The sequence below is a fragment of the Falco biarmicus genome, chromosome 9 (assembly GCF_023638135.1).
Source record: "Falco biarmicus isolate bFalBia1 chromosome 9, bFalBia1.pri, whole genome shotgun sequence".
Taxonomy (NCBI): Eukaryota; Metazoa; Chordata; class Aves; order Falconiformes; family Falconidae; genus Falco; species Falco biarmicus.
In genome coordinates this window covers 30,773,453-30,799,543 of record NC_079296.1, presented here as the reverse complement: position 1 = coordinate 30,799,543, position 26,091 = coordinate 30,773,453, and the positions used below count along the sequence as shown (strand labels likewise).

At 43.0% G+C, this 26,091-nt stretch overlaps 1 protein-coding gene across 3 annotated transcripts; it reads left to right on the top strand.

The window, feature by feature from the left end:
• The first annotated feature begins 6,495 nt into the window (after positions 1-6,495).
• Positions 6,496-25,890, top strand: RPP30 (ribonuclease P/MRP subunit p30). 3 transcript variants are annotated; one of them, XM_056352078.1, is made up of 11 exons: positions 6,496-6,616; positions 7,476-7,600; positions 7,920-7,976; positions 8,655-8,729; positions 9,287-9,358; positions 15,018-15,107; positions 17,223-17,339; positions 20,865-20,894; positions 21,328-21,365; positions 22,478-22,557; positions 24,516-25,890. In XM_056352078.1, exons 1-11 carry the CDS (start codon positions 6,535-6,537, stop codon positions 24,623-24,625), a joined length of 876 nt encoding a protein of 291 aa, XP_056208053.1. In that variant the 5' UTR covers positions 6,496-6,534; the 3' UTR covers positions 24,626-25,890. The 3 variants fall into 3 exon arrangements, with proteins under 3 accessions (XP_056208053.1, XP_056208052.1, XP_056208051.1); XM_056352077.1 differs by having other exon boundaries at positions 6,501-6,616; positions 7,545-7,600; XM_056352076.1 differs by having other exon boundaries at positions 6,501-6,616; positions 24,497-25,890.
• The last annotated feature ends 201 nt before the right edge of the window (positions 25,891-26,091 follow it).

Below are 26,091 nucleotides of genomic sequence, written 5' to 3'. Positions count from 1 at the left end.
GGGGCGGGAGCCGCTCCGCCCCCCGCTCCCGCCTCCCGCTCCGAGCGGCAGCTGGGGGGGAGCCCCTTGGCCGCAGCCCGTCTGCGCGGCGGCCTCGGGCGCCGGCTCCGCCTGCGCGGCCGGCCCGGGCGGGGGGCGCTTCGGGAAAGCCCCTATGTATGTGCGTGTGTGTGTACATAGGTAGATAGAGATCGATCGGTACGTCTGTAGGGCGCGCCCGGAGCAGGAGCGCCGGCAGGCTGAGCGGCTCCAGCCGGCGGCGGGTGGGCGCCCCGCAGCCCTGCCTCTCCCGCGGCTGCTCCAGAAGAGCCTCTGTCCCCGCTATGGAAATGTCCCTGCTGCCAGATTCGGGTCCGGCCGGAGCGTGACAGCTGCTTGGAGAATTAATAGTGGCCACTCTTGTAAGATCTACCCCCAGCGTGGTCACCTGTGAAGTATTTCTTTATATCTTCAAGCTTACACATTCTCCTTTCTACTAAATCAGTGTGAATCCCATTATCTATATTCTATCTTTTATTAATATTTATATAGCATTATTTGCAATGTATGCATTTGCTGTTACATGTGTAATCCTTTTGGTAAAGTTAGAAACAGCAGCAAAATCCCTTTGAATTACCTGCTTTTCCTGCAGATTCCTTGGACTCTTTGATACTAGCCCGTTGCTGGGACTTGCTAGATTTTTCCATTCTTTAAGTCATATTGTTGCCTCCACGTGGGGTGAAAACTAACAATTTGAATTGTCCATTACCAATGGGAGACCAGCAGTCAATAACACCTCTTAGTATAGTGACAGCTAGACAGTAAGTATCAAAACCAGGAAAGACTTGCTCCTGAGCATCCCTTCGTATTTCCAACAAGTGAAAGAAACCAGATGAACTAGAGAAAGAGAGGAAAATGAAAAGACCATTGACACCTAGTAACCATTGACCAATGTCAGCGTCACCTGAATTAGGGGAGGTCTTGGCAGGTAGCAACGTTATAGCAAGTTTTATTTAAGTATGCACCAGACAGAGGGAAGAACTCTGTGTGTGGCCCAGCAGGAAAAGGGGTTGCAGTATGAGCTCACATTGTACAGACACAAAAATCTGCTTTGAAGAAAGACGTAACAAGTACGCAGCTACTGGAAAAAAACTCATCTGACAGTCATAGGCACTATTGAAACATAAATCCATAGCAATTGAGGCTTCCATACTCAGCTCACAGAATTTCTTGTTTTTAATGAAATCAATTCCATTCTGTCACCATCACCTGTTCTTGAAAGCAGGCTGCATTGGCCCAGCTCCCCTGTGAGCACGCACGGGGCTGAGGGGTTGGGGTCAGATGTGCCTGATGCAATCTGGGCACAGGCAGTCAGTCTCCTGTGGTCAGAAATGCAGCAGGCAGCGAGCAGGGTTTGGGAATTCAGTTGCTTGCTTTCCATTCCACCCCCCCATCTTGATTTGACTAAGGTAATGGAATAAACAAGTTTCACATGATAAGGATGAGATCTAGCTAGCTGGGCAGCTATTTGACCATTATCAAGCTGAAAGTGTTTTCCTTTTCGGTCATGTATTTTGCTCCATCTTTTTACTTGCCTCACTGTGTCCACTGGCAATAAAAGCTTTCCCCGGTTAACCACCCAGAATGTGTTCATGAGCCTTGCGCTTCAGGTGACTTACCCCTCCAGGTGATAAAAGCAAGTCCCTTCTGCCAGCAAATCAAATATTAGGAAGAAAAAGATCTTTAGAAATGGAAAGAGTGCATCAAAGTGAAAGCATTAAGTCAAAATGTGGAGAAAGGAGAATATTTCCTTGTTGTGTGAATACATTTTTAAAAAATAGTGTCTGAAGTACAGCTAAGGAGATAAGAACTGGGTAAATTTTGTTCAAAATAGATTCGTATCATAAAAGCTGATAACATTGTACAGTTTAATACTCACTGTAAAAGAAATTTTTCAGTTGTTTAAAATGTCACTAAGGCAGAGCAAATTAGAATCTGGTGCTTCCAGCAAATGTGTTGACACAGTTCATTAAATCAGTCATTCTTCTTGACAGCTTTTCAATACACTTTCTGGAACGTGACTCTATACTCAGTGGATGATACACAGGATCATTTGTGTGTTACTGTGACCCATTCCAACCTGAAGGAAGGATTTTAGCCTCATCTTTTGTTCTGTACCTTAAATTCCCATACAGTTCATTAAAGTTAATCACCTGCTTTCTTTCCTTCTCAAAGGTCATGTTACTACTCTTTGTATTTACTCTTATAATCTTATCTTTGAGGAGACAAACCAATTTTAAGTCAATTTACATACTGTTATAGAAAGGGGTTTATGTACTAGTGCAGAGAAAATAAGAAACCTTGGCAAGATGAGGCAGCTGATACTCTCTAAAACCTTTTCCTTGAAAGCTTTACATTAGGACACACCTAGAATAACATTCCAGTTTCCAGGTCTGGGCCGAATCTTGTGAGGTGCTTTCCTAGAGGGATTTAGAGGCTTTCACAACCCCAGTGCCTGGGAAAGCAGAGAGCACCCATAGCTATATGAGACTACATATATTCTATGCATTTAGAATAATGATATGTGAAGGTAGGAGTTGATCCTTCCAAGTGTACATTTTGCTTTTGTCTTCAGTGACCTTACTTACAAATTCTAACATGCTGTTCTAGACAGCATACAGAAATGAAACAAATGGCTGATTGGGTGTCAAAAATAACAAGCTGACATTTGTTCTCACCCTGCCGTCCCACCCCAAGATATTATTTCTTCACCTGCCATTATGCTTCAATAAATACCATCAAATCAGTTTTCTGGCTGAGCTTAGTAGCATCCTCTCCTTTGAGTAATTTAGGCTCTTTATGTCTAAAAGCCTCTTAGTATTTCTCTATACCCCCAATTCTGTGCTAAGGCTGTTGCCCCTCATTCTTCATGCACTTACTGAAGTTAAATTATTTTGTTCACACCTGATAATGTACTTTATTTGCAAGTCTCATCTTTGATATTTCATTTTTGTTATGTAGAAGTGTTCCAGATTAGAGAGGAAAAAAAAAAGAAAAAGAAAAAAAAAAAGCTAAGGGACCCTTTTTCTTTGCTGCTTTTTTTCTCTCCAAAACCAATTAACTTCTTCGTTTAATTTTTTCTCCCCTCCTCCAGAAATAGTGTTAATCTCATAACATCTGCATTTGTGATTTATACTAAGTATATAACAGAACAGTGTGTATTGGTATCAATTCTTTGCCCCCGTGTTAGTGAGGTAAAGTAAGATAGGCATCGTCGGAGCTAGCTAAGGAAATGCAGTTTTCCCAGCAAGTGTTGATTTAGTGAGACCAGACTGCCTCTATCAAAGTATTTGTGTTGAAAGAACTTGCACTAAATCCTGGATCTTTCACCCCTTTCCAGAAGAGTCTGTTGACACAGCAGGTCTTTGCTAACTTGGAGCACCCTGACTGAAACAGGTCAAGGAGTGCAGAGCAAGAGCTTCACCAGTGGAGGAGAAAGCATTGACAGCCAGGCACGGTAACTCGTTCCCCCACACAGCCACCTCTGGAAAACAACCACCGTGGCCGTATTAGCACAAAAGCTTAAAGGTGCTGCTACATTCCCCTCCTTAAACAATTCAATTTTGGATGCATGGCAGGAAGCTAATACAAGATGAGTATGCAATGTAAGAAATAAACATAAGAAATTTTTCTTGCTCTTTTTCCTTTCTTATCATCCTCTTTTTTTGTCCTTTCTTGCCTGAGCCAGTCTATCTTCATAAACTGTTGATTTGTCTGTTGTATTTTTTTTTCTTTCCTTTTGTTTTCATCTTCTTTTCTTGGAAACCAATAAAAGACTGGTGAGGACTTGCTGTTGGGAACAATAAATAAAGTATAGGTATATGTTTCTTCTGCCTTGGGGAAATACGTTGTCAAAATGTTTAGAATATTTTGTCAGAGACTAGTTAGAATTCCATGGACAAATATTACTGAAACCTCGATTTTCATTCCCAGCATGTACTGTTTAGCAAATAACAGTCTTGTCCAGCTTCTAGCAAAGATGTTGCAGCTGCAGTTTTCTTTTCTGCCTTTTCTTGTCTTTGTGAAAATAAATCATCACCACTCTGTGGCAGTAAAACAGAGAGGTAACCGTTCTCATCTTTGGCATTTCTTATCATTGTCAGAATAAATACTTGCATCTGTGCAACCTAAATACAAAATGATGTCTTCTCTTTTTACATTTAGCAAACACTAACAACAGCAAGCTGTCATCTGAACAGAAAACAAATAATTAAGGTGAAATTTATGCTAAAAAATCTGTATCGCTCAGAAAAACAGAGCTCACATCCCTGAAAATTCAGCCTGCACCTTTACAAAGGAGGTTAGTGAGGTTATGATAAAAGTGACTGTGACATTCATGTTACCGAGTTACTAAGACAGATGGTAAGTGCTGAATGCAAACCTAAGGCAAAAAAATGTAAAATTGTGACCATGGGCTGTCCATTGAAAATATATCAAATTAATTTATAGGGTTTCTGCATAACAATTTGCTGAAAGGACTGCCTTGAGATCCCAGTTTATTGAGAAAGAAAACACCTGGAGGGAGGAGATCTGGCTTTACCAGGAGGACTTCAGGACACCGAAGAAAAAAGCACGTTAGAAGCTTGCGGCATAACAGTGAAAATCACAGAGCTATTTTAAGTAGGTCACTGGGGCTGGCCTAAACAAAAGCAGTAAGGTCTGAGTAATTAATGTAGGAAATCAGGTTGTACACTGGTCTGAGTACATGATTCCTGATACCTGATGCTGAAAGTGCTACATACTCAGATTCCATTACGGCAAATAAGGTTCTGCAGATCTTCTGCATGAAGATCTGTTTAAGTGTTCTCCATTTTAAGTGCTTGAGGAAAGCTTTGTTTTCTTGTATATTGCCAGACACAAAGATGCGTAATCCCGTTTGATGTCTCTGAACACTGCTGTGGTAGAGCCATTCAAAAGTAACTCATACATGCTTATGGATTGCTTCTTAAATTCCTTAAGACAAATTAAATTAAGTTCCATCATACACTCAGTCAATGAAAATCTGGAATAATACCTCCAGCTCTTCCATTTTCACACACACTGAAGAAAAGTCTTGACAATACCTATGCTGCTTGTTTGAATGGCTGACAGTGAAGCAGTACTGATCTAATGTAATACCAAGCACCTTACAGATGTAGACAGGCTAAAACGGTGCTCCTTTACTGAAGTACCTTGACTCAACATTGTCAAGAACAGAATGCTGCCATAGGTGTGGCAAGAACAAAAGCAGTTTAGCAGCTGTTTTCTTCTCCTCTTTCAGGGTGACGTGTCTTTTCCCTGCCACAGCGATGTGACAGCTGTTGTGTGCCATCCCTCAAAGCTGCCCTGAACTCCTAGCCCAGTCTCTGCAGCCCACAACTGGCTTCTCTGCTGCCACCATCCCAGGTCTCCGTAACTCATCAGACAGCAAGGCCAGAAACGTGCTGAGAAGGCACTACCGTTTCTCAGTTATGCATTGCAAGCCATATGATCTCTGTGGTAGAAATGAGCCACAAGTCTGCAAGCACAGCGGGCATCAGCTGCACCAAGGACAGACCCGGTAAGCAGGGACATACCGGGAGGTGGCAGCTTCAGTGCCTCGGCCTGGGTTGGAAGCACTTTAGCCTCACTAAGCATCCAGAGCTCCAGACAGCTCACACACTGCCCTTTGTGAACATGTAGCCCAGTGAAGAACGAGACAGCTGAGGACCCCTGGCCTGGCCAGGGCCCTGGAGAGAGGCAGGAACCGCAGACCTGCTGTCTTCAACAGCTGCTCCAAGTCTCCAGACAAAAAAAAGCCTAGTGATGATTACCGCCTGTAGTTTACATGTTCTGTGTTATTTATCAATGGCAGAACGATGTTTGTGCTTTTTGTAACAGTGCTGCACAGTGAATGTTGGTTTGGTTACTGGTCTGTTACAATTCCTCAGTCCTTTTGCATGTGAGGGGACATCTCTTGACATGGCAGCTTGAGGCCTTATTTTACTTTTTTTTTCTTAGCTAACGTAGGAAGGAGAAGCACTTTCAATAACTGGAAAGGATTCCTTTTTTTAATTGACGGTGTTCAGATGGAGCTCAACTAGTTTAACTGGTAATGCATCAGTCCAGCAAGGTTACTGCTCCACCTGGTGGGTGCAAGCCAGGCCTCTGAGGGGAGCGAGCGGCGCTTCGGCTGGGTAGGGTGGCACAGAGACGGCTCTGGTCTCCCTCAGAGCCACCTTTGGTCTCCCTCAGGGCCACCTTTGGTCCTCCTCAGACCCTCGCCTGAGACCCGGGGAATTCACCACACAGGCCTTCCCCTAAGCCACCGCAGCCCCTCTGGCGGAGCACAGGTACCCGCCGCGGCGTGAAGCGCGCTCTCCGCCTGCTGCTGCCGTTCCGTGCCGGCAGCTGCGAAGCCCGGCAGGCCGGCACCTGCCCGGCCGGCACTGGCGGGACTACAAGGCCCAGGCTGCCGCGGGCCGCCGGGGGGCGGTGCCGGGGACGGGGGACCGTGCCCGCCCCGCCGCGCACAGCATGGCAGGCTTCGCCGACCTGAACGTGCCGCAGGGCCCGGACAAGAAGTGCCTGCAGAGCTTGCTGGAGGCCGCGGCCCACTGTGAGTCACCGCCTCGGGCGCGGCGGGAGCGGGGAGGGCGGTGGCGCTGGCGCGGGGCTCGGCCGCGGTGCGGAGCTGCGGGGACCGGGCTGGGGAGGGCCGGGCCCGGCGCGGCTCCCTAGGCTGGCTTCTGCCTCCCCGGGGGCCGAGCCTCGCCCGCTGCCGCCCTGCCCCGGGCCCCTCACCCGGCGGCTTTCTGCAAGCGGCGTGGCTGGGGCCGAGGCCTCCCCGGGGCTGAGCAGCGAGGAGCTCGCGGTGTGGCTGGCAGGCTCCGGCTCTGCCAGTTTATCCCAGTGTAGCAGTTGGGCTTTTCCCAGCGTGGACACATGTTCCCGCCTGCGGTTTCTTACGGCCTACATCGGCTGTCGTGCGGAAGTGTTGTGCAGCCAGGCGCGGCCAGCGCCGTGCGGGGGGCGGCCCTTTGGCGAGCGCGGCGGCTGCCTCTGGTCCTGCCGGGGTGACCGTCCCTCCGGTTCTGCCGGCATAGTTGGGAATGCTCGCCTTGTCCCCTCCTAACTCCATCCCTCCCAGCTCTGCGTCGTCCGCAGTTTTAACAGCTATGCTGAATGGTCTCAACCATTTTTCCATGAGAAAAGTCGTCAACAGAAACAAACTGGGTCAGAGCCCTCGGGGAGCCCAGCCCCGAGTGTGCACGCTCACAGAGCTCTGCCTCGAGTGACAGTTGTCAGGGCCGGGGAGCATTTAAAAGCTAAACATTTATTTATTTATTTATTTATTTATTTATTTATTTATTTTAAGGCACTCTTTGGGTGAATTCATCTTCAGGAAAAAAAATGTTAAAGGTGAATATGCACGTGATTACTAATTCTGGGACATTTAAGTGTTGACTGTTTAACAGGTTTCTGCATGGATTTGTTTCCATTCATTTACTGGACAAAATATTCGTACTATGTGTTTACTTTTTCAGTGGGATATTCTGCAGTTGCTCTTAATCATGTCATCGATTTTAAAGAAAAGAAACAGGTAATTTTGGGGGGTTTATTTGTTCTTAGTGGGTTTTCTTTTATAAACCTACACGCTTTATCGCACGTTCCCAAACAGCTTTATCTGCAGAAGGCACTTCTAGACACGAGTACAAATGTCTGTATTTGTGACAGAACTCCCAGTTTATAATTCAGTATAATTGCCCTGGAGTTAACTTTTAATATGGTCTGTGTATTGTCCCTAGGAAATAGTTTTGTTAGCATGGCAAATTTCTTGTTAGGATTGGAACACAGCTTTTGTTTACGTTGTAAACTTAACCTATGACATTTTTAATAAGTTTGTTTTGTTCTCTTTTAAGGAAATCGTCAAGCCAGTATCTCCTTCAGAGTTGTTTCCATCTTTGCCTATTGTACAAGTATGTCTACTTATAATCTATCTATGTGCTATTATTCTGAGTTATGTTTTTTACCTTGGTGTGTTTGTATATGTGATTTTGTATATTTCGTGTTAATCAAAAAAAAGAAATCTATTCATTGCTTGATTGTTAAAACTCCCAGCATTGGGAGATTGGTACAGTCATGTTAGAGTAGGCTCTATTGGTTATTTTAGAAATTATTAATTTAATTGCTTTGTGTGAATTTTGAATCTTCTTGTAGTTAAATAATTACAGTATAATTCTTGAAATTTGAGTTTGGGAAATAAATTCCTGATTTTGACGGAGCAAGATTTGGATATAATGAACCAAGTCTGTGTTTCAAATCCCTGAGGAACTGCTTTTGCCTTCAGTTGTGGTCTGCCTGGGGAACCATAGCAGTATTAAAACATACTCTGTTTTTCTTCATTATTTTACTTCTCTTTATCTCCCTCCCTCTCTCTTCCCTTCCTCAGAGGAACAGTAAGTTATTCTTTGTTAAGGGCAGATAAAATATCGAACAGATCAATATAAAATAGGAAAATGTAAATACAGACTTTAAAAGATTAGTATAGGCAAGAATATGTGCAAGGCACCATTTTCTTTTTATAGCGGAGAGGGTCAAAGTCACCACAGATTTTTGCTTTGGAGCTTTTTAAATATGTTATTTCATTTTTGTAGGGGACGTCTAAAAGAATCAAAGTCTTAACGCGGCTAACACTTGTTGTTTCTGATCCTTCCCACTGTAATCTCTTGGTAAGTATGATTAGTATATGAATTTTTTAATTTTTATTTCCTTTTCTCAATGACATAAATGGAACTTTGGAAATTGCATGGGGAGAACTTTATGGATTTTGTAGGACAATCAGCAGTGATTTCTCAGATCACATCTTTAGCAAATAATGTGATCATGAAGAGATGCAGACTTGCAAGACTAGATACGGCTTCTGTTGATCATTTTTCAATATGGGACAACAGTTCTGTTATTCTGTTCTATTCTTTGATTTCTGGACTTCTGTGTGTAAACTAGAAGACCATGAGCAAGCCTTGTGTCTGCTTATGTTTTAGCGCTACATGATCAAAGCAAAAGATGTTAAGTGCCTTATCAGGTGGGTGGGACAAGCCTCAAAATAAGAATGACTTCACAGTATGGCTCACAGTAGACACCTCTATGTAATTGGGTGATTATTTGCTTTATTGTAGTACTTGAAAATGAAAAAGGGATTTTCTTCTCATTATTTTGGTCGTCATCGTTGTATATAGCTTTGACATCTGCAAGAATTCAAGGTAATAATTGTTTCCTCCTTTTGTAGAGATCAACATCAGCAAATATAAGGTTATATGACATAATAGCGGTATTTCCAAAGACCGAGAAACTGTTTCATGTAAGTACAATAATCTGATTGGTATTGCTCATTCAATAACTTCTAGTGCCTTGTGCTAGTTTGAGTACATGCTTTGATTTGGTTTTATTTCCCATTTCATACAGGTCTGCATGATGTGGGGCTAATTAAGCAACACAGGCTACCTGGTCAGTTGGTAGACTGAGAAAGTTGGGAGGGATTGCAGGGGGCTGCACGGCCTTGAGGTGACTGGTTGAAGTCTGAAACATCTACTAGATTAATGGACTTGTATGCCTCTGTTCTGTGGTTTTCTTTGTGTGTCTTGTACTCTACTGAGTACTCCTTTCTAGTGAGGAGAGAAAACATCCTCCTTTTTTTCTGATACATAAGTATGTATATATACTATCAGCATGTAGAAGACTTCTGTCTTGAACTTTAACTTCTCAAACTCAGACAGCTTCCCCAAAACACATTTGCTGTCTTCTGTTAGCACCGCTATTGGTTCCTGGTCTCTGAAATGCCAGGGAAAGTGAGAGGATTTTAAAACAGAACTAACATCGTTCTGAGAGTTACTGTCTTCCTTTTAGTCTTAGGTCTTCTCTTGAAAGTTCACCCAAATGAATAGCTGATCACTTTTTCTTTTGATTTTTCCTTTTATTTATTTTAAATCAAAAGAGGAGCAAGAGCTTATGAAACAGAGCTAGTTCTGGTTGTCATAGCATCTTATAAACAGATAAAATTTCTAGACATAAACATGGCTGATTAAACATAACAGCCCTTGCTGCATTGCCAGAGTGAGATCTCTGGTTGTCTTTTGAATGTTTTGGATGCTCAGGTTGAGTGAGAGAAGCTTCACTTATGTGACTTCATGACATGTTTGTTACTTTGCCCGCTGGGAAAACCATTGAGGCTGAATAAAAATACAGCAGTCTTGGGGGACATATTTGAAGGCAAGGCGGTCATTTTCTCGCTCGGGTTTTATCCTGGCTGTTCAGAGCAACCTTGCAACTGGAACTGCCTCCACAAAGTTTGTGAGCATTTGAAGGTGTGCATGTCTCAGTGTTACCAAACAAATGCTAATGTTTGTAACAGCAGTGGTAGTGCTCCAAGTGTGCTAGTGAGAGAAAACAGTGGGTGTGAATCATTTTCAAAACTTTACTTAGGACTAATTTGTGACCTTAGCCCAACGCTGTTGTTTCTCACCTTGGTTTTATGTTGATAGAAATGCAGATATTTTGAACAAAACACCCAATATACTCTGTCACTTCTATGATTTTAGAAAAACAAGGTGTTAGAAGTGTGTTTGACCGTGAACTGGTTTGGTCCATTTCTGGTGTTTGACTGAAAAAGACACATTATTTAGAGGTTACACCTAAATACAGCGATGTGCAGTAATTCAACCATTAATAACGGCACCAAGCATCTTACTGTCTTCCAGCTTTTATCCATAGCTGCTGTATCTTGAATAAACCCTTCCTACCAATAAAATTCCTAGTTTTAAAACACTGTGCGAGGCAGAATTATCTCAGCTTGGCTTGTTGGGTGATAGGTGTTCATTATCTCAGTCTCTGTCATATTTTTAATCACATTGTTGTCAAATACTTGGTAACAGCTGATGTGAATGGTCTTATCAAGTGGAGCATCTGGAAGCAAGTTATCTTTTTGCCAGAATGTTTTTCTTACAGAACCCAAAATTGTGACATCTGACCTGTTGCAAGCTCATAAATAATATTAACTCTGACTGGAAGAGTAGGTGGAAGTGTCTCATCTCTGTTAGCCTTGGCAGGCCACAAGCAGGTGTGCAGTTTAAGGCAGTGTGAAGAAGGCACAGGGGCACCAAAAGCAGATGTGAATCTCTCTGGAGAATTTACTTTCGAAGGGAGCTTGTGAATATAAAACTGAGTCTGGTTGGTTTGTTTGTTTAAATAAGTTAAAGCAGCCTTCTAGTACTGTTGAGTACCTGTTTTGACACGTTAAAATTATATTGTTCTGTTTTGTTTTTTCTAAATTATTTCCTCTCCTTTTCGAAAATTTTGTCCAAGTACGATACAAAGCAAGAGGCTGTAGAAGTAGGGAAACTTAAATGAATCTTTCAGCAGAATAATTCAGGCATTGGTTTTAACAGTTACAGCTTAATGAAACTAACTTCTGACTGCTTTTATTTCCCTTGCAAGATTTTAGGACTCTTGGGGGTGTGAGAGAGGCAAATAGTTGTAAAATACTTTTAAGTGCCAATTTCTACCAGTCTCTTTTGGTCTCCAGCAACAATGTAAAATCTCACTTCTCAAGTGAGGTCAATCAGTTTGTCGTGTGTTTAAAAAAACACCTGAAGCCAGGTAATCAGCAGGACCATGCTTTGTTGTTTTTTGGGGAAAAGAGCTCTCTCATTTAAGGGTGGATGGTTTTTATTTTCAGCTGTTGTGAATCCTGCTGCAGTTGGACATCCAGCTGTGGAAGTGTTTAAGCTTGCATAAACAGCCACTCATTTCTGCAGGTCCTTGTGTGCTCTGCTGGTGAAGCTGCTTGCTTGGCTGCATGGCAGTTTGGTCTGGGGAATACGCTTTTGGCTGAGAAGTAACCAGAGTTTTTGCCAAGTTGTTTTGCAGGCAGATCTGCTTTCCTGCTCTGATTTCAGCATTCAGCCACGCAGATGGTTGTGCTGGCAAAAAGAGGATGGCTGTGCTCTGGGCAGGCCAATGCAGACAGTGACTGTTTAAGCTGACACCCTCGCAGGTGATGGACAGTGTGTTAGGAAGGAAGCAGGATTGTCTGTGAGGCCATCTTCATGGCTTCCGTGCTGGCAGCACTTTCAGTTGGGGAGGGAACCAAAGCATGTTTCTTGCAAACTGTGTGAGGTGGAAGACTTCATCCACACACGTTCACATTCAGGGCAGATTTGTATGTTTATCTTTTGTATAAAGATTTTAGGTTTTCTAACTCTGTGGAGAGCTGTGTCAATTTTGTAGAGGTATCTACAGGAGTCTGGTGCAAGTGACACTATGCGTAGAGTTTCAGCGTATACCTCTGGATCTTGCAACTCATGGATCTTTCACTGTTAAGGATAAAGCCTTCTAGGGTGGGTGGGTCTTGCACCACAAATTATATTTTAAAATTGGCTGTTGGTAATGCAGCATTACCTCAAGAACATCATTTTTCTCACCAACAATTTGGCACTTGGATTATTCTCCATAGAACAGGATTTTTCGTTTTTGTAGAAGAAATATGTGATCGTTGGAGATGTGGTCTAATTTTAGCATGACCCAAAACCAGTCATGACAAGGTCACGAGCCAGGGAAGCTTTTCTGTGACTGAGTGTGGCAGTCATATGTACTGAAAGATGTCCTCATATTCTCCAAAGGGTTTATATCCTCAGGGGTATGAGGACGCTGTGTTTGCCAAGATAATTGCAGAACATGCTCCTTCTTTAAGTCACTCAAAGATTGTTTTGGGCTGCAGCAGGAATGCCCACTCCATGCCAGTAAGAAAGTCTGTGCATGTTGCTTTTAAAAATTTTTGCTTTTTAAGACTTTTGACTGGTTTAATGATATTGGTTAGTTCTGCCTGCTGTTTTTAAGCAATCAGCAGACCACCAGTATCTAAAAAAAACTTGCTTATATAAGTCTGAGGCTGTAGTGCAAAGCCAAATTTCAATGTTTATTCCTAAAATGTTTGCCAGAGCTTTCTTCGGGCCATCCAAGCCGTGTCAATTTATTTATTTCTGGCTGCCTGGAGTTTCCCAGCAGATGGGGCTCTTGCCCACGGTGTGACCGGGCAGGCACTGGGCTGTGTAACTGCTGCATATCATTTTCTGTGTGAAGTTTTTGCTCTTCAGATCCTTTCAGCAGGCAGGGTAACTTAACTTGCCTGTGTGCGTGACTTGTCCAGGAGCCAAAACTCGGCTGAACATTGGAGTGTTTGGAAAATTCTCCTCTCCAGCTTCCCATGTAGTGCAAGAATTCTCTCTCGTGGGGAAGTATGACTCTTAACTTTATTTTTCATTGGTGGTGTTTCCTGCAATGTTCTTGTCACTGGAATCCTGTAGATATCCTGACATTTGGGTCACTCTCTTCCCTACTGTACTTTGCAAAATGGAAAAGTGTCTTCCACTGTTTCTGGAGCTGATTAGGAAGGCTTGTTTTCTCATCACATAGGGCAGCTTGTATGTTTCTGATATGTATTCTCACTATCCTTCATTTTCAGCTTTCTCTCTTCCTGAATTTCCTACGGCCTCACTGACCTTTTTTCTAGGACATGACTCAGAGATGTGCTGATTCCCATAAATCACCTCTGTCTAGGTGGTAGTTTGTATTCCACCTGAGAAAAGGAGTAAAACTGGCTGTAGTAGGGCTAAACTTACACATGTAAGTCTAATTTGATGCATTAGATTCCAGCTGTGCCCTGCCTAACAGAGTTGGTAAAGATGGGGCATAAAGTTCAGTCTGAATGGCCTGGCAGAGACATTTTAACATCAAAACCCTTGTGATTTGCTAGATCTTTGAATTGCCTGCATGTGTGCTGTGGCTCTTCTGTCTAGGAGGGAGTGCTGTCAGCAGCTAAGAAACATTCCTAAAGCTGGGCTTCTGCTCTCATCTCCATCCAAATTTCATATGGACGAACTGGTAGAAGACTACTTTGCAAAGCAAGAGCCTGCCCTGCGTTAGAGCAGCCCAGCCCTGGGATTCCCCACAACACCTACTGCTTTCATGCTGGTGCGAGGAGGGATGAATGGCTGGCGCCTGGCCCAGGCGTATTTGGAGCAGTTGCTGGCAGGTTTCTGAATGCAGAAAGTTCCCCTATGCGTAGAAAATTCCTTTTAAACTACTTCAGCCTATTTTATCTTCTCTGTTACTATGTTGCTTACAGACATTAATCTGGCCCTGTGTGATTGTCTTTATGGGGTAGGCATATATAATTCCTACATATCTTGTGTGCATGAGATTATATGTAAATTGAGGGCTCCCTTTTATGTGCACTCGATTTTCTCTGTCAGTGTGGAGATTCTCCACTCTTTGTTCATTCCTTCTGTCTTTTAATACAGGCTGTAAATTGTGGTATGAGTTCAAAGCTAAGGTTTTAAACTATAACCTTCAGTGCCATCTTCAGACTCTAGAGACATGGCTTTCAGGAAGGGCTGTACATTCCCCACCCAGCAGGAAAGTGAGGCCCTCTGCGTCAGCTTCCAGTACTGGGCATATGGCACCACCAGTCACTGTCTTAACAGTCTCCTTTTCTTTCAGTCTTTTCTCAGTTTCTTCTGGTAAAAATAACCAATCCTGAAAACAAACAGTTGCTATATTGGAACCGGAGAGTGGTGGTCTAAGGGTCAGTTCCTGGGCTGTTCTCTTCGTAAACAGGGGCTGTCCTTGATTAGCTGTGAGTTCTTCTGCCAAAAGCCAGTGTTGCTTCTGCATGTCCTATGTCAGATAAAAACAAAGCAGTAAGTCTTGCCTTTGGGTTTGTCATTATTTTATTGGAAAAGTAGTTCTGTGAGAGAAGGCTTGGATTTTAAGCCCAAAATGCTCAAGCTGTGCACCTGTAGCCCAGCTGTTTTATTGGCATACCTGCAAACCTCACTTTAAAACTGAACTCACCCTGGAGAGACATTTGTTGCATTAAGAAATGAAGGAGAATATTAGTGCACCTAAAGTTGGTTATGCATTTTTGAGCATATTAATAATCTGTTCCTATTTCTTTGCTGTAGATCGCTTGCACAACTCTAGATGTGGATCTGGTATGCATAAACGTAACAGAAAAGCTGCCATTCTACTTCCGAAGGCCCCCTGTGAATATGGTAAATTTACATCTAAATTGTTTCCTTGCTGTTAATTTCTGTATTTAATGTCAGTCTGAGCTGAATTCCCTCCCACCATTCCCATCCAAGTGTTTCTTTTATGTTCTTGCATAATATATAGTGTTGTTTCAGATGTCCTTCACTTCAGGGCCTCCACTGCAGCATTTAATACACAGTGATGTACGTTCTTTCTTTTTCTGCTTCCTGTCCCCCACTTAAGAAGGCAGAAGTGGTGTTCTCAAGGAATGGAAACAGAGCCTTAAGGCCACTACTATGCCAAGCAGTGAGATGTGGTGTGATTGCTGACTAAGCTGCTTCCCAAACCAGAAGTGGTACGGCTGTGTCAGAATAGATAAACAGCCCTGTGACTTAAAAGACAGAAGAATGTGAATGACACTGTTAATCTGGGAGAAGGATGCCCTGGCAGTTATTTGGAAGACAACTGTATTGAATCCATACGTAGATAAAGGAATGTCTTGGCAAATAAACCAAATGTGGAATTGCTGCATATCTGCTGTGGGACGCAAGATGACTATCAGCATGGATCAAATATTTTGTTAATACAATTCTGCCTACTGTTGGTGGTTTGCCAGAAAGCTTAATCTGAACGTGCCTTTAGGTAAACTATTTTTTTCCTGTGAGTATATGTCAGGGTTCATTCCACATGGGCATTCTTGGCTGATGTAGTCCTTAGTGCTTAAAAGTTTAAATTTGGAATTGGCTAGAAATCCTACTTCCTTTTATACAGAAGGCTTAACCTAGAATAAAAAATAACTATAATTAATCCTGAAACAGAACAGAAGTAATACTTTGGAATTTACTATAGACTGGGAATTTTAGCATTCCACTTGGAATAACAATTTTGTTTGCAATGCTGTTTGAAAGGATCCTAGCAGTCTAAAACTCCAGCAATTGACCCAGGTGAGGAGCTGGGAAGCTCTTAGAGCCCTGTTTTTGGAGATGTTTTCCTTGCAAGCTAGTTCTCAGCTTCCACACTCACAGCTTTAAGGCAGTCTGACTGTCAGTCAGACTGGTTTTGTGTGTCGGGCAGTCAGTTTTGGTTGTTGTGATGCCAACCAGACAGATTAGTAGGCAGCTGAAGTGGTGGGGATGCGGTTAAAATCTCCTTGACTGGAAATTGGTGTGTTGTCATCACCTGCTTTTGGTTTCGGTAAATTCTTTTTGTTTGAAGATGCTGGACCAGTTCTGTGTAAAACATTTGATGTGTACATAGTTTCTGTTGTGCTCGCATGCAGAGGTGATGTGTGGATGTGAGCTGGATTAATTCCATCTGGATTCAGTTACTGGACTTTCTTACATTATTAACACTGCAGCATTTTTAATAATACAAGTATAAAGCATAAAGTAACATTTCAGGCAAATGTATTCTAGGCCATGGAACAGACAACTTCTAGCTTTGAACTGTGTCTTTATCACTAACTCACTGTGTCCTGTAGCAAGTTGCTTAATCTTTCTGTGTATGTTTGCAAAACCAAGAATACTAGGCTTTTGGTGAGGTACTTTGACAGATAGCAAAGGGTTTTAAAGCAGTTGGAAATATAGTCAGTATTGCTATTTATAACATCTCCTGTGACTCGCTGTTATTTAACATTGTCACAAATACCAGAGTGTTCTGTGAGACAGGAGAGAAGGGTCCTCGTTGCTCCTTCTTTGCAAGGATGAATTCCTCATCTGCAGGATGTGGGTACTGTGGGAAGCGATGGCCTGCCTTACAGCAGGCTGTGGAGCTAGAGGAGAGTCCTCAACATTTCAGGGTTTGTTTCTGACCAGCAGTGGTTACTGGCTTCCTCAACTCTGTGATAATGGAAAGCCAATTACAACTAATAAATGGGTGGTATATTTTTGTTTGTTGAACTTCACTGATCTGTCATCCCAAGATTCAAGTAGACATATCTGGTGTACAGTGAAACTTCCCACATCGCGCCCCCTGCCTCCCTTCAGGCTAGGCTGTGCTCTTGCTGGAACAATTCCGCCTTAATTTTTTCATATATAACACAGTTAAACTGAGAATAAGCTACATCAATAATAGACAGCAGTTGTTACATTGTTATGCTTCTTTCCTTTTGACTTTTGATCACTCTCTTTCATGTGAAGGCAATAGATCGAGGCATTTACTTTGAACTTCTTTACACGCCTGCCATCAAAGACTCCACAATGAGAAGATACACAATTTCAAATGCGATCAGCTTGATGCAGATCTGCAAAGGAAAGGTAAGCTCTCAAACTGAAAGCGAGCTAATTAATTCAGTTCAAATTCTTCTGGAGTTGTACAGACTGAATCATTTTAAATTAGTTTGACGCTGGGGTTTCTGAAGTTGTGACTGAATCTTTGCCTACTAATACAAGGACACAGTTATGCTAGCTCCAGATGCTTTCAGCCATGCACCACTGCATGCTTTCTTTTTAAGTTGTCAAACTGTTAGGTTGCTCTGAAAAAAAGAATCTATCTGTTATTACAGTATGCAACACCCAAAACAAAAGGTGGAGGCGGAGGGGAGTGCCAGAGATCTCAGGTTTGCACTAGAACTGAAATCTGTGCATGTCTTTAAAATCTCCCATTTCATATATCTGATTGACCAAAACCACTTTTTGATAGTATAGCTTGAATATGGGAGTAGGAAATAATAAGAAAAATTGGAAATCTTGTTTTGTTAAAAAGTTAGTAAATTCCCAGTGTATAAGACAGACCCAACAGCTAGCTGGCTGTCAGCCAGGGCTTTGCTGCAGTCAGATCAACTGCATTCTTCCTTGCTACTGAAACCCAAGGAAGAAGTAATGCTTGCAGCTGAGACGCCTGTAATCCATTGCTTTCATACCTTGCCTCCTCCTAGGCTACCAGGCTAAGCTGCCTGTCATGCTGGGTCTTCTCAGGCCATGTTTTTTTTTTTTAACAGAGAAGCATATCATAATACATATCCAAGTTAAAAGAGATTGTAGCTCCCACCACCTTTACTGGAAAAGGCTTTGCCGCATGTTGCTAGTCCGTAGAAACCAAAATTGGCATTACCCTGCAAATCTAGTCTGAAGTGGGGTATACAGCTTGGAAGGCCAATTAAAAGCAAATCTGTTGTTAACTCTGTTCCCCTCAGGCGTGGCAACCTATTTTATAGGGCAGCAGAGTGGGTCAAACAGATTAATTCCCTTGGTGCTACAGAGAAAAGTATTTGCATGGCCTTTCCTGAGAAGCCCAGTTCTGGGAATTAATTGCACAAAATACTGACTTGGTGATGAGGTACATACATGCAAACCCCCTTTTCGTTGGGATTCCTTTTTGTCAGTGCTCCTGTTTCCTTTGTGCAGTTAAAGATGTGCTTCTCATGTGGTTGTTGATTTGGGGAGCACTGCTTAAGCTGGCATCGCAAACAGAGCAACTGAGATATTCAGGCACTCGGTCCGCATACAGTGCCCCTTCTTTCTGCATCTGTCAATCTAGTGCATTATCTGTGCCTAGAAAGAAAATCAGCTGGAACTGGACATGACAAGTTGTTAGGTGCTGCAGGAGCTGAGAGAGGACTGCTAGCTTGTCTTTATTTTTTGCTGTGAGGCTCGGTACCTGCTGGGCCAGCAGAGGTGGTTATTAGCCCTTGCTGGCGGTTTCCATCAGTTATGTAAAGGCCTTTTTTTAGCAAGATGCAGGATGGCTGGTCCATGGGCTGCTTGCATTGGCACCTGGCATTCAGCTGTCACCTTCTATAACCTATAGTTGCTGAACTTGTAGCAGCTTTTGGATCCTTTTGTTCCTCTCCTGTTGTAGCAAGGCAGAGAAACTTCCAGAAATGTACCGGTGTCCTCAGAACTGGTGTTGAGCAGAGTCCTTAAAACATACTAAAGCATGCAGGGAATGAGGGAGGGACTTGCCTGCTTTGCCAGACAGGTGGTGTGCATAGCCACGGTCCCTCGCCTCTTGTGTTTTGGTAACTGAGTGTGGGTACTTTGCCTGGAGCAGTGTACTGAACAGCTGCTGTCTCCTTTACCTGGGGAGATGATGTTTTGCCTTTGAATTCTTCTCTTTAGCCCTTCCCTTGCATTTACCTTTGCCTGCCTCTCCTTCACTTGCTAGCAGTGCTTTTCTTGTCCGCTCTTGTTTCCTTCTCCCATCTTACCCATCCCCCAGCCGGAAGCCAGTTGCCTTTGAACCAGGTGGAGCATACCTCCAATGCACAGCAGTGAACCACAATCCTGTGCTGGTTCAAGATGGCTCACACAGCTGCTCTGGGAGCTTCTCTGAGCCTGGGAGACAAGTGTTAGTTGCTACAACTCAGAGCAAGAGACTTGAATTTTCCCAGAAAACTCTTGCAGCCAGCACCACTGAAGCTCAAAAGCACCCTTGGGATCCATAGTCTAGTCATTTTAAAGGTGAGCTATGCAGAAAGAAATATCCTGGGCTCCATCATGATGTGTGCTGTTAAGTCACTTTGTATGTATTGCTTCTGCTTCTGGCTTTCCTTATGCTAAGGCAGTTGTCTGTCCCATCCTATCCTCCTTAGCACACAAAGGAGCCTTGGGCACAGTGTGAGCATGCAGCTGTTTCCATGCAGATCGCTCTTTTACAGGTTGAGTTCCAACTGCACACAGAGCATTTATTTCCAGTGTCTGTCCTATTCTTTGTGCTGGGGAGGTGGCAGGAGAAGCAAAGCAAGGCGAGGAAGGGATGAAAAGCCCCGCCACTTGTAATCAGAGGTGGTGTGGTGTGTTGGTGGTACTGATGTCAGAAAGGGAAAGTCTTTTTTGATGCCTTAGTACAATCCCATTCCCGCCCACTCAAGCAGGAATTCCCAAAGCCTTTTATTCAGTATAATAAAAGGTGCAAGGAATTTTTTTGCTGCTGCAAAGTTTGCACCTGTGCAAAACAATCTTCCCCCTGGGTGAGTATCCTTGGAGGTTTAACGTCAGAAGAGCACTGGCAGCTGGGCTATGGTACCTGCCAACCCCCAAGCAGTCATGTACCTGTTCTGCAGAAAGCCTGTGGGAGAAAAGGGAGAAAGATATCCGTATATTCACGGGGGTGCCAGTGTTGAGGAAAGTGAGCGTATGGCGTGGATTGGCAGCCACTGCATAGCTGCAGACTGCTTTCTTGAACCAGTGTGTTTTAAGGCCATTGTGAATGCTGAGGTTAGGACTGAGTCGTACTGCAACACTGAGTAGGCTGAAAATTTGGGAGCACCAAAACTGTCTAAAGGCATGATCTGTAAGGTGCTTCTGGGGGATCCTAGACTCCTAAGTCCATTTCTGTTAAGCTCAGCCCGAATTGTCATTTGTGTGGGGCCTCTTTCAGCTAGTGTAAATAAAGGGGGCACTTTGGAACACAATGTGTGCATTTCTTCTTTATCCTTAAGGTCCCTTTAAAGTCTGCTATGAAAGATAGGGCTGGTAGGTGTTGGCTTAATGCCATCACTCCAGCATTTAAACTGCTTAGCCTGTCCTTCTACTAGGTGCAGTGCTTCTTCAACTCACATCTGTCTGCGAGGGGCTTGTAACTGCAAGGGAGGGCTCGTCCGTGTGCCCCACTGTCTGTAGGGGACAGGGGGATAACCTGGGTTTATTCATGTCCCCAAACTAAGATCCATAGCCTGCTAGAATTCGCTAAATCTGAGAGCACCAGGTACTCTGATGTTTAATTGGGCTCTGAGCCTGAGCTTAACTAACACTCACGAAGTCTTTGCTGCTGGCTGATTTTTTTTTTTCGCTTCTTGATGCTGTCTGACAGATGAACGTTTGATCTCTTTTGTTTTCCAGAATGTTGTTATATCTAGTGCAGCTGAAAGGGTAAGTCCCAGATTATTATTTTTTTTTAAGTCAGAACAATTTGAGGATTTATCTGTGGCTGAAAATACAGCTTTAATCATACATTAAACATATAAAAATTGTGATTTTCAATATGGTTGCCATCTTGTGGGTTTTTTAATCAATCTGATTCATCAAAGATTTATATTGTGGGGTTTGGGAATTATTTTTTTTTGTTTGGATGGGTGGGGGTTTTTTTTACCGCTGTGGTATCTTCTGTGACAGTTTTCTCCCAAATGGGGACTCTGTTTTCCAGAATAGTAGTATTTGTTTGATTTCCTAGTGCATCTTCAGCAGCTTGCTATTATGTAGCATTTAATTTTGGCTTCCTGATAGCCCTGTCCTGCCTGCTTACATTTTTGTCAGCCTGCGAGAGAGTGCATGCCCACATACAACCTTCTTTGTTTTGTTTTAGCCTCTAGAACTACGAGGTCCTTATGATGTGGCTAATCTGTATCCTTTTCCCAAGTCAAAGGCAACAGTTACTGCTAACATGTGAAAGTTCAAAGTGGTTCCATCCTTTACACTCCTTGAACTTTACACAGCGATGCTTGTTGGTGACCAGTTCAATGAATCAGGGCTCTGAGTGGGTGTGAGAGAAGCAACATGAGGTGGTCATGGGGTGGCCTGAGCAGTCACTGCAAACAGTGATGTCTGTGTTCAGCTACAGGTATGTTTTGTTGTGATATGCATTGATACTGTGTGGGTGTAAGTGAAGAAATGAATAAAACCCACAAAAATCTGTGGACACTGGGAACCAAACCAGAAATTATTACTTGTATTCCTTGGGGTGCCCCATCTTTTGCAGAAAAAGCTATAAAATCATACTTATGTTAAGAAGGAAAAAGTTTCTCTCTGAGTGCTGGTTACTTCTGTTCTGAATTTTCCACTCCTTAGTTACATATATGCTTTTAAATAAGTGGATGTATTCTAGAAACCAAGGAGAGTGTCTTTTCTCCCCTTCTTTCGGGAATTTAGATGCATTTTAACTACTCTCCCCCGCTCCCTGCCCTGCAAGCACGAATCTGGACTGTCCCTTAGAAAGAAGGAGCGTGCTCTGAGTCGTGAGAACCGTGTGGGAGGGTGTGTGGCCTGGAAGGATTTTAAACACAGCATTTCCTTCCCTCTTAAAAAGAGCAGTCAAGCTCAACCAATTAACATATCTACTCTGGTGTCATCCCTGCTCGAGGTGGCTGGGAACTTTTCGGCACGATGCTTTCGTATCAGACCGTGCCCTTTCCCCATAATTGAAATTTTCAATGGGGTAATTGTGATTATGCATATAAAAATGTTCCTGTGTTGATAGACTTTCATTTATAAAAGTACAGCTTCTTGTCTGGAAAAAAGCAATGCTGCCAGCAGCTTTCCAGGAGCGCTGCTGGGGACTGCAGCCAGGAGAGCTGGGTGCCTCAGTTCCCTGCCTCTGGGTAACCTTACGCGAAATGTCACTTAGAGTTACAGTTTGCCAATTCCCAGTTATTTGTAGAGTAAGCAAACCTATCATGCAGACAGACTTCCCTATTCTGTTTGTTCCTGTGTATTTTGATCCTGAACAAAGGTGACAGAGGTTTGCTGTTTGGCCTGTCAGAAAGTGAAGCCAAGGCAGCTGTGTCTACCAACTGCAGAGCCGCAGTGCTTCATGGAGGTAGGTGAAAAGCACATGCAAGCTCCTTTAAGTAGCACATGCATTTGTTAAACTAAGTTCATGTTAATGCCTATGTTCCAAGAGGTCCGAGACCTTATAGAGCAAGGCACACCTTGGGGTTTTAGCTGCCCTGTCCAATGCGTGAAGAGGAGCTTGTGTGGCAAGGGTGTTTTATTTTCCCTTGTGGCCATGTTAGCAAATCAGTGGCTGAGCTGATGGTGCTGTCTGTACCAGAGTACTCACTTAACTACGTTAATGAGTCATAAACCATTTAGCCAAAACACACATCTGCCTGTTGCGACTCCTAGTGAAACTGTCCCTTGTTTCAGAAAGGGTTGAACACTGAGGAGGGATGACATCAGCAGATACTACATCATCGACTTCAAGAAAATCAGGATGCATATGTTTTGTGTTTATCCTCTTGCAGCATGAGCGGAGAAGCAACCTATGCCATGTCGCTTTCTGATGCTTTATTATGTGATCTATTTCAGAGTTGCTCTTCATGTGGAGCGTTTCAAATTTGACGCAAAATCAAATACCCTGAATGTTTACTGCTTAGGAAAAAATGTTACATATAATGTACAATGGCTTGAAGTGTTTTGGTGAAACAAAACTTGCTTCCTCATGCTCTCTGCAGATGCAGCTCGCAGTAGCTCTCTATTTGCCCATTTTGAATATTAAGAAAGTGGAAATTTAGCTTGTGACTCCCTGCACTGGAAACCAAATGTTTGCAGTTTATTTTGTGTCCTGGTGTCAGTGCAGGAAAGAGCCACAGTTTGCGTTCCAGCAATCAATTCAGACCCTTGCTTTCCACTGTAGCACCAATTTCATCATCATTATTTATTCTTGATATGTTATTTATTTTTATAATAATCAGAATATAAAAGGCAGTTTAACTTTGACGGAGTAGTTGCATGAGGCTCTTAATTTCTGCCTCTGTCAAGATTTTTTGGGTAGGTACAATTTCTAGTCACCTTCCCAACAACTTGAGTTGCTGTAAATTTCAAATGCACAGTAGGATTTGGTTTGTATCTCTTGTTTCAGAGGAGCTGGGGCTTGAACTTGCTGTAAATTTACAGCAGCAGGTAGCTTTGATCTCTTGGAAAGGGCATTTCTGTGAACAGGTTCCTCCTCCAGCCTTTTACTCGTCTACATAGAGACAGTGTGTCGGAAGAATTTTTGTCAAGTTTATGTGCAATTCTCAAGACTGTCATCTATCTCATCTGTGAAATTAAATAGCAGATGCCATTTCCCTGTCCCCCAAAGAATACTAGCCCAGAATAAGTCAATATATTTTGGCAAGGTTCTTGTAGAGCTCCTTCGCTAACAGAGTGTAGGGAATCTCTTCTACCTCAAATTTTGCAGGGAAGGCTCCCACCAGCAGTTATGAAATTGGATTGGGCTCACTAGGTTGTTTGGCAAACATGAGAAGTTGGATAACATCACACAGTAGTATTTATGGTAATGCTTAGGGTTCTGTAAATAAAATATTCTTGAATACTTTATTCAAAGTATTGAATATATAAAGCCACTTGGTATGTATAGGGGAGCCTCTGCCAATATAACTGTGCCAGTGTAGTCTAAGAAGCCTGGGGTATGTGAATACATGGGGTTTATTTCTTTTTTTTTTAGGAATAGTATGTTTTGCTTAGAAATGCTTTTTACAATGCTTCAAGAATGTGTCCTTCTGTGGCTATTGAACTGATTAAGCCTGGTTTCCTACAGTATTGTGTGTCTGCAGACCTCAGTTTTCCCTTACGTTTGATGTAATTCTACACCCGCTGTTGGGTTTCCCCACTCCATAATGCAGCATATCCCCAAGCTGCCTGCCCATCCAGGTTGCTTACCTACTGTGTGTGCTGGCTGGCTGGCAGGCAAACACGTTGAACTGTGCTTTGCGGCATGGACACCTGAAATGAGTCTGCATTAAATGCATTAGTGTCACTTTTATATTCCAGAAACTCGGAAGAGTGCCTGTGGGGTAGTGTACACTGTGAAGAAGCCTCGAAAGGTTGAGGAGGAAGAAACAGCACTGCCAGCCTGCAAAAAAGCTAAGACTCAAGCTTGAGGACTGAAGCAGTTGTCAGCAGGAGCCTCTACCCCTCTTTACCCGTCCTCTACCCAGCCCAGTTCCTCCCTTACTATTATATTTAGCCTGGAGAAGAATTATTCTTCTGGTGTTCAAGTGAGGAAGGCTGTGGGACTGAGACTGCTGCATGGTAATTCACCACATCTGAAAGGTCATGCTGGGCTTCTGGCCATGGGCTGGAGACTGTCTCTCCACCCTGTCTTAGGTCTTTGGAGTCAGTGCAAACTCAACACCATGTGTCTAACATATGAAAATTTTCAGTTATACAAGTGCATTCCTTTTTTATTAAAAAAGTTTCTAAGAATGCATGCATTCGAAGTCTAGCTCTTATGGTTTCTCAGATTTTGAACACATCTCTACTAAACCTTACAACCACAAGCCCGTAGGTGAAGTTCACCTGCAGTGGGCTCTGAAGAATAATAGTGCAGTTAAAAAAAAAATTAAAATAAATCTGCTTCCCATTCTGTTTTGTGATCAATAGCTATAAAGAAGATCCCAGGATCTGTCACTTGCTAGGAGGTGTCTTGGATTTGTGTTACAGTCTGACTGACTGACCTGACCTGCCAGACACGCATCCCGAAGGCCATCCCTGTCCTGCAGCTCTTCAAACCAAACAGTAACATGAGGTGGTTACCGCAGGTGGGAAGGAAAAGCCCAAGGTTACGGTGAACGTGTGCTCAGCATGCTGTATTGCAGTCACAGCATAACAGCTGTCTCACCTAGGCCTGAGCAGTCTCCCCGTCACATCATTTTTACTGCATCATTTCCTTCTTCATGTCCTGGTCTGGCAGTGTTGTCTATGAGAGTGTTCATTTTGTTGCCTCCTGCCTTTCTGTTTTCCTTCCTGTTAATGCCTCAGTAAACCTAATCTAGCTGCCAAAAAAGCAATCATAACAGATTTATAATCAGCAGAGCATTTTCAGAGCTCTTCCAAATGTTGACTGAAGTTTTTCTTTTGATTAAACCAACATAAAAATTATGTAAGCTGCTGTACTCTAGATACTTCTGAGCCAGCTTTACTGTGAATATTCCAGTTCTCTCTTTGCATCTGACAAGTTGAGAAGTGGAAGTTACAGCATTTAAGATATCGCAGAAGTCTTGCAGTGGGTCATCTCTGAGCTCTTAGTAACTTGACTGAGCAGAATAGATGAAGTTCTCACTAGACTAATGGTACGATATAATGCTGGTGTAAGTCACAACAACTTTTACTTCAACAAATAATGAAATATTTTTCCATTATGTTATTTTACTTGTTGACCTTGTGTTTTGAGTCTGTTTTATTGTACATATTGGGAATGTAATATATATACATGTATACATACAGTAGTTTGTCACTTACAGACTTATCTCCAAAATGATGCTTTAACCAGAGGAGCAACAAAATGTGTTTATCTGGTGCAATTTTCTGAATGACACATTATCCTGCCTTGGCCAGAGAATAACCT

Coding starts and splice junctions, on each gene's coding strand:
- RPP30 (XM_056352078.1), top strand. CDS start 6,535: ATGGCAGGCTTCGCCGACCTGAACGTGCCGCAGGGCCCGGACAAGAAG. Junction 6,617..7,475: donor GCTGGAGGCCGCGGCCCACT/GTGAGTCACCGC, acceptor ACTGTTTAACAG/GTTTCTGCATGGATTTGTTT. Junction 22,558..24,515: donor AGCCGCAGTGCTTCATGGAG/GTAGGTGAAAAG, acceptor TTTATATTCCAG/AAACTCGGAAGAGTGCCTGT.